Source organism: Cervus elaphus, chromosome 4 (genome assembly GCF_910594005.1).
Source record: "Cervus elaphus chromosome 4, mCerEla1.1, whole genome shotgun sequence".
Classification (NCBI taxonomy): domain Eukaryota; kingdom Metazoa; phylum Chordata; class Mammalia; order Artiodactyla; family Cervidae; genus Cervus; species Cervus elaphus.
In genome coordinates this window covers 54,240,084-54,251,416 of record NC_057818.1, presented here as the reverse complement: position 1 = coordinate 54,251,416, position 11,333 = coordinate 54,240,084, and the positions used below count along the sequence as shown (strand labels likewise).

The 11,333-nt window shown below is 54.8% G+C and overlaps 1 protein-coding gene across 1 annotated transcript; it reads left to right on the top strand.

Moving 5' to 3' along the window:
- Positions 1–270: 270 nt before the first annotated feature.
- On the top strand, positions 271–10,230 carry DACT3 (dishevelled binding antagonist of beta catenin 3). The gene is made up of 4 exons (XM_043899576.1): positions 271–642; positions 6,273–6,369; positions 6,530–6,682; positions 7,974–10,230. Exons 1-4 carry the CDS (start codon positions 394–396, stop codon positions 9,371–9,373), a joined length of 1,899 nt encoding a protein of 632 aa, XP_043755511.1. The 5' UTR covers positions 271–393; the 3' UTR covers positions 9,374–10,230.
- Positions 10,231–11,333: the final 1,103 nt, after the last annotated feature.

Below are 11,333 nucleotides of genomic sequence, written 5' to 3'. Positions count from 1 at the left end.
CCAATGACATCCGGGCAAGGGAGGACTTGTTTCATTGTGACGCGTGGGAGGCGTGGCCAGGGCCCAAAGGGCGGAGAGAAGGGGGGCGTGGCGAGGAGGGCCGTAAGCCGATCGAGTAGGCAGCTGCGAGCATGCGTCGCTTTGGAGGGTGCACGGCAGAGCTTCTTCGTAAGGAAGGGTACCAGCCAATAAGCCGGGGTTGCTCTGTCGCCGGGGGCGTGGCCATGCAGATAAGGCGCGGGTGGGCGGCCCAATGGGCGGGCGCCTATGCAGATGAGACGGTGACAGCCGGGCCAGCGGGCGGGCTGGCAGGCGGGCTGTTGGGGCGGGGAGGTGGGACCGGGAGAGGGGTGGCCGCGGGGCCCGGCCGGTCTGGGGCGGGGGGCCGCAGCCATGATCCGGGCCTTCTCGTTCCCGGTGAGCCCCGAGCGGGGTCGGCTGCGGGGCTGGCTAGAGGGCAGCCTGGCCGGGCTCTGCGAGTTACACTGGCTCCGGGAGAGGCAGGAGTACCGCGTGCAGCAGGCGCTGCGGCTGGCCCAGCCCGGAATGGGGGGCGCCGAGGCCGAGGACGAGGAGGACGCCGACGAGGACGAAGATGCGGCGGCGGCGCGCCGGGCCGCAGCGGCCCTGGAAGAGCAGCTGGTGAGGGGCCACCTGTCCTTCCGTCCCTGTGCCCTCGTCTGTGTCTGTCTGTCTGTCTCGGTTGGATGCTCAGACACCCGTCCGGGTGGGGGAGGGAGGAGGGGAAAAGAAGAGGGGGGTGGGGCTGGATAGTCTGGGCGGCGGGCGGGATCAGGCCTCCCCGCCCCCAAACTGAGAAAGGGGGCTGCATCGCCTCTGCCGGACCCTCGTGTGATGCACAGGCCCGCATTTCCTACACCCCTTCCCCAAAGAAAATCCATCTGGGCGCCAAGTACGTGTCAAGCCCGCGCTGAGTATTTGGCAGGCGTTGTCTTCTTGCAGCTTGGGGGATAAGGGGATGATAGTACCCATTTCATAGAGGAAAAAACCTGAGACTCAGAGAGGGCAAACGACTCACCCAAGGTCACACAGCCGGATCCAAACATGACCCTCTCCTGGCCTCCCTATCAGCCCCCCCCTCCCCCCGTCTCCTAAGTCCTGGTGCGCTTGGAGATCTACGGAGGGGGTGGGGAGGGGGGAGGGGATCCTCGAGTCTCCTGAAGGAGGGATTGCTGCCGAGAGGAAGTTCACAGTCCCTTAGGACCCCACGGTGATCTCGACTCTCTGGTGACACTTTCCCTCCTTTGCTACCTGGTCACAGCCTGCTTAACCCAAGTGGTGGCAAATTGAAGCAGCAATGGGAGTCTGACTTCTAGACATCCTGGGTGCTTGATGGTGGAAGATGAGGCAAGGTGTCCAGAATGACTTAGGGAGCATCACCCCTCTCTGCCTCTCTTTGTTATTCCTTAATTCTCCCGGGTTTCTTGCACTCTTTTCCCTCCTGACACATCTCTGTGACTTTCTGTTCCTGTCTCTCTGCCTTCTCAGTCCTCTGTCTCTCTGTCTCCCTTGGTCTTCCTTTCTTGCATTTCTTCCTGCCCCACATCCCTGTCTCTCTCTCCCCCTCCCCCCAGCCTGCCAGGCCCCAGACCCCAGCTCCACTTGCTGATCCCATCCCCAAGCCTGTGTGTGGTCAGAGCTTCCCGTTTGGGGAAACCTGAGCCGAGGTAGCAGGGGGAGGGGGCTCTCCCTGCTACTGACCTCGACTGCCCCCTCCTCGGATGGGGAATGGCGGGAAGGTGGGGGTAAAGTGAAGCCAGACTCTGGGGCAGGACGGCCAGCCCCTCCCCCCACCCCCATCAGGAGAGGGACCCTGCACATTCTTCTGTGGAAACAGAAACAGCTGTGGGAGGCCCCACCCCCTCCCAAAGTTAGAGCCGCGCATTGTGGGGGCCCTCACCAGCTCACCCCACCCTAAGCTGGCTGGGCTTGGGAAGGCACCTCCCATCCCTCCAAAGAGAGGCAGAAGGCATGGGGATGGGCCAGCTGTGTCCTGCCTCCCTGCCCCTCATCCTTTCCCTCTCTCTGCCTCAGTCTCCCCCTTTTCTGCCCCTCTGTCTACTCCCACCCATCAGTACTCCCCCCCACCCCCACCCCCAACAATCTCCAAGCAGAGCGCCGTCCCTGCATCAGGGAGGAGGCGGTGGCAGGCAACGGAGGGAGACAGCGCCGCTGAGGGAGGAGCAGAGAAGCGCTAAATATAAACTCCTCTGGTGTTGGGGGTTCCTGGGTCCTTCCAAAGAGGGGGTGGGGGCCTCCTCTGATCCCTGAACCTCTGTTGTGTGATGCTCACCCCTTCGACTCCTCCACCCCACCACCCAGGGATACACTCCCTTTGAAACAAGAATTGATTGAGGCCAGAATTGATTCATTTCTAGTAGGAAAGATAGGGATGCAGGGAAAGATTAGGGGGGACCTCAGAGAAAAGAGGCAAGAATCCTGAATGGGGCAGGAGTGCTGTTCTCTCCCGCCAAGGAAAATGGTCCCCTTCCAGCAAGAAGGACTCAAGTTAGACTTGCAGAAGGACTTCCTAACAGAGATCAAGGGAATTGGACACAGACCAGGGGCATGTGAGTGGGGGCAATAAAGGTCTGGGAAAGTTTGGGCAAAGGGGTCTCCAGAGGTCCAAACCACATTCATCTTAAACCTGCCTGAAGTGGGCAGCCTCAGGCCCACTTGCAAATGGGATTGCAAAAAAAAAAAAAAAAAACCCATAAGGGGCACTGTGAATAGGCAGAGAGCCAGATTCAGGCCAAGGACCTTCTGGTTTTTTAAAGATTCATCTCCTTGCAGCTGAGAGGATGAAGAAATGAGGTCAGACTTGCAAATAGGGGGGTGTTGTAGGGTCCAGGCACTGGAGAGGAAGAGGCCTCTGCTATTTATCTTCCTTACTCCTGCTCTTCCCTGCAGTGGAAGAACTGAAATTGGACCTGCAGAACTTACTGGGGGAAAAAATCTTTTTTCATTTATTTCTAATTATACCAATAAAGCATGATTTTATATTTTCCCTGTTAGAAATTCATGGCTTTCATGTAATCATAAAAGTCAGTATTTATTTAGTGCTTAAAAGGAACTGCTATTTAAATTTGTTTAATCCTTACAAAAACCCCATTGGAATCAAAAGATGCCCATGTTACAGATGAGGAAACTGAGGCCCAGAAACCAGCTCAAGGTCATACAGCTGGCAAGTGGCTGTGAGTTGAACTTGAACCCTGGCAATTCGGCTCCCAGCTGCGCCTCCATAAACACTTCATCCTACCATCCAGTCCCCTCATCCCTCCCTTGACTCCCTAAAATCCACCCTCTTGCCTTTGATCATCATTGTCACCCTGGTGTGAATTCTGCATCTATGCACAAAAACAATCTACATTCCAAAATACGCGGAGTTTGCTTTGCTTTTTTCAAATTCCAGTTTCTTGGGTGAGGTATCAGAGACTATGGCAGTGGTTCTTAAAGTGTGGCCTGATGGACTAGTAGCATCACCCAGGAACTTGTTAGAAATTCAATTTCTTAGGCTCCTGCCTGGAATCAGAAGCTATGGGGGGGTCAGACCTAGTAACTTAGCTTTTAACACAACCCCCAGGTAGTAGTTCTGACTCATCCTTATACTATACATTCTGCCTTTTTTTTTTTTTTTCCTTTGGCTGTGCTAGTTCTGCGTTATGGCACTTGGGCTGTCTGTTGCAATGCACAGGCTTCTCTAGCTGTGGAGTGTGGGCTTAGTTGTCTCAGGGCATTTGGGATCTTAGTTCCCCAACTAGGGATCAAACCCACGTCTCCTGCCTGGTGGATCTTAACCACTGGACCACCAGGGAAGTCCCTCTGCATTTTCCTTTTTTCATTCCACAGTAGGTCTTGATGATGGTTCTATTATATAGAAATTGCCTCACTCCATTTTAACAGCTGTATAGTATTCTGCTGTATTCATTCATTCCTTTTCCAAACATTTCCTGGGCACCTACTTTGAGCCAGGAACTGTCATAGGCACTGGGACTGGGTTGCGGGGCTGGTGACAGGGACGGCGCAGCAGTATACAGAACTGACCTGAATCTCTGCTCTTCTGGGGCTGGGACTGACGATCTGGTGAGAAAGACAATGAACAAATGACAGCCTGATACATCATTTTAAGTCAGGAGGTCATTGCTGCTCTGTCGGGGGAGGGAGTGGGGGGGATAAGGCAGGGCAACCCAGGTGCAGAACGACGGGGAGCTATTTTGGAAAGAGTGATCAGAGAAGGGAGCACATTAGGCATCTGAATGAAGCAAGGGAGGGAGCCAGGAGAGTGTGCTGGGGAAACACATCCTACTGAGTTAGGAGCATGCCTGGTATGTTCAGGGAACAGTCAGGAGGCCAGTGTGGCTACAGCGGAGTGAGCAAGGACGTGATTAGTGTGGGACAGGATGTGGGATTATAGCGGTGGTCCTTGATGTGTTTTAGCCATCCCTGACACTGCATCATGCATCTGCATCCCTGGGATCTGCTCAAGGATGACACCACTCTGAGCATCTCTGTCCACTGAGCTCAAAGTGAAATGATCTGTTGACTTTCCTCCCAGATACAAGCCCAGATGGGGGCTTCTTTTCTGGGGGGGGAGGGGTAAGGACGGGGCCCAGGAGAGCAGCCACAGGAATAGGAAGTTGGAGGGGGGGTTGTCTGCGGGGGAGCCGGCCAGTCTTTCTGCCCTAAATAGGCAAGCCTGGGCGGCTGCCCTCTCAGCCCCTCCTCCCCCCTTCCCTCCCTCCCGCTGCCTGCCTGCCGTCCAGACAAGCCGCTTTTGTCTGAGGGTCAACCGTCAGCCCGAAGCTGCCCCCACCTCTGGCCTCACCCAGATCCCTGCGAGACTCTTCCTGGCTCCAGTCCTGTTTTTCAAAAGGGGGTTAAGTCCTAGTGTCTTGGAGACCCCATGTGTGTTGTTTCAGCCCCTGCCCCCACCGTGTCCCAGTCACTCCCCTTAAAGGGTTTCACCTTCACTTATTCACATCTGATAGGAGGCGGTCTTTTCCTGCAGCACAAAGGATCCCGGGTAGACTCCATCAACATTTCCCATGGGGATGAGGTGCTGTGACAGACACTAGGGCCTCTAGGTGAGGATGGAGCTAGGGCAGGAGGAGGAGAGGTCCCTGCTGGAGGCAATGGAACCCCCCTGGGTTTGCTATGGTAGTTCCACTAAGGCTAGATTCACAGAACGGCTTTCCAGTAAGCATTTGTTGTTGTTGATCAGTCGCTAAATCATGTCCGACTCTTTGCGACCCCATGGACTGTAGCCCACCAGGCTCCTCTGTCCATGGGATTTCCCAGGCAGGAATACTGGAGTGGGTTGCCATGCCCTCTTTCAGGGGATCTTCCCAACCCAGGGATCGAACCTGCGTCTCCTGAATTTCCTGCATTGGCAAGGGGATTCTTTACCACTGAGTCACCAGGGAAGCCCTCCAGTAGACATGAGGGGATTCTTTCTGAGAGGTGCAAAGATTTATATGAATCGTGGTCATCCTGTTTTACCCAAATGAGGGACCGCGTCAGCCTGCAGCAAGAAAAACTTAAGGAAGACTTGCAGAAGGACTTTTCATTGGTGATAAGGGGCATTGGGGGGACTTCCCTGGCGGTCCAGTGGCTAGGACTCTGAACACTCCCCATGCGGGGGGCGGGGGGCGGGTTAGATCCCTGATCAGTGAGTTAGATCCCACATGCTGCAACTACAACCTGGAGCAGCCAAGTAAATAAATAAATAAATAAATATTAAAAAGGGGGGCCATGAGGGGAGGTGGGAGCATCTGAGAAGAGAGAGTCAAAGTCTGGGAGAAGGCAAATGAATGAATGAATGAGAGATCTGCTGGGTCCTGAACACTAACTTCTAGCAGTGACCTGCCTTTACAGCAGGAAGACCTGAAGTTATGCTCAAAGAGCATTCTAATAGGGGTTAAGGAGCCATGAGCTCCAGATGGAGGGAACAGCTGGTAGAGAAGGGACAAGAGATGGGGCCTTAGGAAGCCTTATCACTCACACTTAAGAGGGAATGAGGTGACTGCAGCATGAGGGACTGGAGTTAGATGACCAGGAGGACTTTCTAATGGGTTGAAGAGACAGAAATATTGAAAGGAATCCTGGAAGTTGGGTACTGCTTTTACCTTTTTGAAATCAAGCCTCACGTCAAAGCGAAACTCTGCCCATGAGCTGCTAGAATAGAAGACCAGTTGACAGAGGACTGGGGGGGGGGGGGTCTTCTGATCATCTTGCTCTCCCTACCTCCTTAGGAGGCCTTGCCTGGGCTCATCTGGGACCTGGGCCAGCAGCTGGGAGACCTGAGCCTGGAGTCTGGGGGCTTGGAACAGGAGAGTGGACGCAGCTCGGGTAAGCATGGGTAGAGGCAGTATGGTCTGCCTGGGCCACCCCACCCCACTGTCTCCTGTTTCTCAGGCTCCTCACTCTGCCTCTTGATCTCCTCCCCTCCACCCTGTGCCCCCCTTTCAGCCCCCCCTGATTGTTTTCTCCCCTTCTCTTTGAAATCTAGGCTTCTATGAAGACCCCAGCTCCACGGGAGGCCCGGACTCACCACCCTCGACTTTCTGTGGGGACAGTGGCTTCTCTGGGTCTGGCTCCTATGGACGCCTGGGTCCCTCTGAACCCCGGGGCATCTATGCCAGCGAGAGGCCCAAGTCCCTAGGTAAGGTGGGTGGGGTTGGGCCCCCAAGAGCCAGGCTTTTGATCACAAGCATCTGAGTCAGATCAACCTGGATTTGAAGTCTGGCTGTAACTGTCCCTTTCTGTGTGATTTTGAGCACATTCCTTCTTTCTGGGTGTTATTTCTCCATCCATTAAAATGGGATTCATAACAGCATCTACTTCACAGGGAAGTCTTGACTATTCAGTGAGCCTCTGCCCAAAGACATTGGAACATGGCACGTGGTAGCCATTTGGTAAACAGAAATCGCTGCTATTCATTTGTTCAACTACCTTTCTGAGTCCCTACTATGTGCCTTCCTGGCACATATCATAGGGGTGAGGAATAGATCAGTAAAGAAATCACTGTCTTCATGAAACTGACATTCGAGTGAAAGAAATAGATAATATAAGATAAATAAGTAAAACATCTAAGATATTAGATTTTTATTTATTTATTTAATAAGCTCCGTGGTGGCTCAGACAGTAAAGAATCCACCTGCAATGCAGGAGGCACGGGTTTGATTCCTGGGTCGGGAAGATCCCCTGGAGAAGGAAATGGCAATCCACTCCAGTATTCTTGCCAGGGAAATCCCATGGATGGAGGAGCCTGGCTGGCTCCATAGGGTCACAAAGAAGCTCACCTGACTGAATGACTTTTACTTTTTGTTTATTTAATGGTCAAGTCCCATGTTAAGATCTTAGTTCCCCGACCAGGGACTGAACCCATGCCCCCTGCATTGGAAGCACGGAGTCTTAACCCCTGGACCACCAGGGAAGTCCCTAGGATATTAGATATTGACATGTACCATGAAAATAAAATTATGGAAGGGGATGAGAGCATGTCTCTTGGAGCCGGGAAGGGAAATGCAACTGTAGAAAATATGGCCAGAGACGGCGTCACTGAGGCTGTGACGTTGGAGTGGCGCCCTAAAGCAAGAGCGGGAGTGGGTCAAGCAGACATCCTGAGGGAAGGGTAGTTTAGGTAGCAGGAGCAGCCAACACAGAGACTGGCCCCGTGCATCCAGGAGGCGGAGATCTCTAAGTGCAGAGGAGTTGGGGGTCAGACACGCAGAGGCAGGACGGACCATGCAAGGCCTTGGAGGCCGCTGTGAAGACTTCGTTATGAACCTGATGTGTGGAAAGGGGTGAGAGCAGGTGCTTCGTTGTTACTGTCGTTTCTAATGGGAGTGGGAGAGTAGAGCAGGCGGCAGGCAAACTGCTCCTCCTCGGCCTGTAGGGAAAGGGCTTTGAGAGCTTCTCCTCTCTCTTCCTTTTTTGCCTCCCTCCCCTAGGAGACGCCAGTCCCAGCGCACCCGAGGCAGTGGGCGCTAGGGCAGCCGTGCCGCGGTCCTTCTCGGCGCCCTACCCGACGGCTGCGGGGTCTGCGGGCCCGGAGGCCTGCTCCTCCGCGGAGAGACGAGCCCGCGCGGGGCCCTTCCTGACGCCCAGCCCCCTGCACGCCGTAGCGCTGCGCAGCCCACGGCCCTGCGGCCGCCCTCCCCCGGACTCGCCCGACGCCGCGGGCGCGGGGCGGCCCCTGGACGGCTACATCTCGGCGCTCTTGCGCAGGCGCCGCCGCCGGGGGGCGGGCCAGCCCAGGACCAGTCCCGGGGGCGCGGACGGGGGCCCGCGGCGCCAGAACAGCGTGCGCCAGCGGCCTCCCGACGCGTCCCCGCCCCCCGGAGGCGCGCGATCCGCGCCCGAGCCCCCGGTGGAGCGCGCGGGGGTCCGTCCCGCCAGCCCGGCCCCGTTGGGCCGCGCCTGGGCCTCGCCGTGGGAGGAGGAGGCGACCCCCGAGCCCGTGGCCCCGCCCGCTGCCCCCTCGCCCCCCGACAGCCCGGCGGAGGGCCGCCTGGTGAAGGCACAGTACATCCCGGGCGCGCAGGCCGCCACCCGCGGCCTCCCTGGCCGCGCGGCGCGCCGTAAAGCGCCCCCTCTGACACGGGGCCGCAGCGTGGAGCAGTCCCCACCCCGGGAGCGTCCCCGGGCCGCGGGCCGCCGCGGACGCATGACCGAGGCCTCGGGCCGCCGGGGCTCGCCCAGGGCTCGCAAAGCCGCGCGCTCCCAGTCCGAGACCAGCCTTTTGGGCCGCGCCGCCGCAGTTCCTACAGGTCCCCCCAAGTACCCCACAGCCGAAAGGGAAGAGCCTCGGCCGCCACGGCCTCGCCGTGGCCCAGCGCCCACTCTCGCGGCTCAGGCCGCCGGGTCCTGCCGCCGCTGGCGCTCCACGGCCGAGATCGACGCTGCCGATGGGCGCCGAGGCCGGCCCCGCGGCCCCGCCGCCCGAGGCCCGGGTCCTGGCCCATCCCCGTCAGCTCCTCAGCGCCGTCTGCTCTACGGCTGCGCGGGCAGCGACTCGGAGTGTTCGGCCGGGCGCCTGGGGCCCCTGGGGCGCCGGGGCCCGGCAAGCGGCGTTGGCGGAGGCGGCTACGGGGAGAGTGAATCGAGCGCCAGCGAGGGCGAGTCGCCTGCCTTCAGCTCTGCATCCAGCGACTCCGATGGCAGCGGTGGCCTCGTGTGGCCGCAGCAGCTGGTTGCAGCCACCGCGGCCTCCGGGCCGGGGGCTGGTGTGGGTGGAGGGGCGCCTGCGGGCCCCGCCAAAGTCTTTGTGAAGATCAAGGCTTCCCACGCGCTCAAGAAGAAGATACTGCGTTTCCGTTCGGGTTCTCTCAAGGTCATGACTACAGTGTGAGTTTAGAGGTTTGCTTGGGATCCCCCTTCATGGCCTCTGCACTACCACACCCCCCAATCACTGACCCTTCTACACCTCCTTTCCAAAGACCACCATTCTCTCTGCTTCCAAAGACCCTTCTTCACTGCCCCATTCATTGCAGTCTTGGTTGAAAAGGCTCCTCCTCCACCACAGGGAGGAATTGGGGAGGAGCCCTGTTTAACCCAGTTGAGCTGCGGACTCTGCAGCCCTTGGGCTAGAAAGTTTCCTTTCTGTGGGCCTCACTTTCTTCATCTGTACTATGGGTGTACTATGGTATACAGAGGGGTAATTCAGTTTGAATTTCCCCATTTTAGTTTAGACAGTTAGTCCGTTTTTTCCTCTTCGTTTCTTTCACTGAGCCCTCTTATTCCTAGTTTCCATGCCCAGTTATGGCCCCCGTTCACATTCACAAAGTGCCCCCCTCCACGTCCTTGAACCCTTAGAATATCCCCTTAGCACCCTGGTCAGAGACTTTGTGGCTGACCCAGAGGGTGCTTGCAGAGTGCCCTGGAAAGGGAAGGAGCACTGACTTTGGGGTTTTGAGGGTCAAGTAGGAGTTGGTGACACCAGGAAAGAAAGACTCACCTCCCTCCCTGGACAGATATGAAGGATTGGGAGGTAGAAGAGGGGAAGGAAGATGGCTTCTATCTCGTGGCACCCCCTGTGAGAGGGAGTGGGGGAAGCCCAGGATGACCCTCAGTTGTTCCAATCCAGTATTTTTTTCTTTTTTTAAATTACTGTATTTATTATGACGATGGTGACTCCCCAGTGCACAGGGGGGCCAGAATCTGTGTGTTTCTTTAACCTCTTTGTAAATAAATGCACAGTGTTACATATGTGGTGGTGGACTTTCCTTCTGTGGTTAAATGGATTTTTCCTTTGGACTACTATTTATTGAGCAACTACTGTTTGCTTTGGGTATGGTCATGTCAGAACCAGATGTTAAATCCTAGCCTAGGTCTCAAGAGCATTTTTTTTTTTACCACTGAATATTTTATATCAATAACCTTAGGCTGAGTTTTGTTTGGTCATAAATATGGTTTCATAAAATGGAAATAATAAATAAAAAACAAAATGTTTAGAAATGGAAATAGTATAGGTAGAGTGACAGCCCCAAATGCCTTCTCTCAGAAGTCATCATAATCATTTTGATGTGCATCCTTCTATGTTTTCCTTTATATGTTTGCACACATGTATGAATCCTAGTAGCTATATAAATATATGAGACTATACATATGCATGAAGTGAAGTGAAAGTCGCTCAGTCAAGTCTGACCCTTTGTGACCCCATGGACGTATAGTCCATGCAATTCTCCAGGCCAGAATACTGGAGTGGGTAGATCCCCTTCTCCAGGGGACCTTCCCAACCCAGGGGTCGAACCCACGTCTCCCTCATTGCAGGCAGCTTCTTTACCAACTGAGCCACTGGTATGTCCATATATATTAATATACATATAGTTATACTCTATCCAGCTAAAACTATTTACATAAGTTGAGCCATATGTATACATTGTTTAACAATTGTTTAATCTGTGCCTGGAGATCTCTATATGGGAAGGGTTTTAATTAGTTGAATTTCTTTGAGGGGTTAGTACTATTTATTAGCTTTTCTGTTTATTTGTTTATGCTTTTCTATTTCTTCATATGTCAGTTTTACTAAGTTGTATTCTAGGTATTTTTTCATCTCATCTAAATTTAGGTGACGTATTTTCCTATCATTGTAGTAGCTGCATATGATTCCAATGGGGTTGGGGTTACCCATGATCTAACCTTATTGTCACCTCCTGAATTCTTTCTATTTTAGACTTTAAGAGCCTTCTTAGCGCAGTAGGCAGCACGTCAGCCTCATATTTTAGACTTTAGTGCAATTGTTTCTTTGTATATGCCTCTTTGTGCATATACATATTTCTGTAGGATCCTAGAAATAGACTCACTTGGTC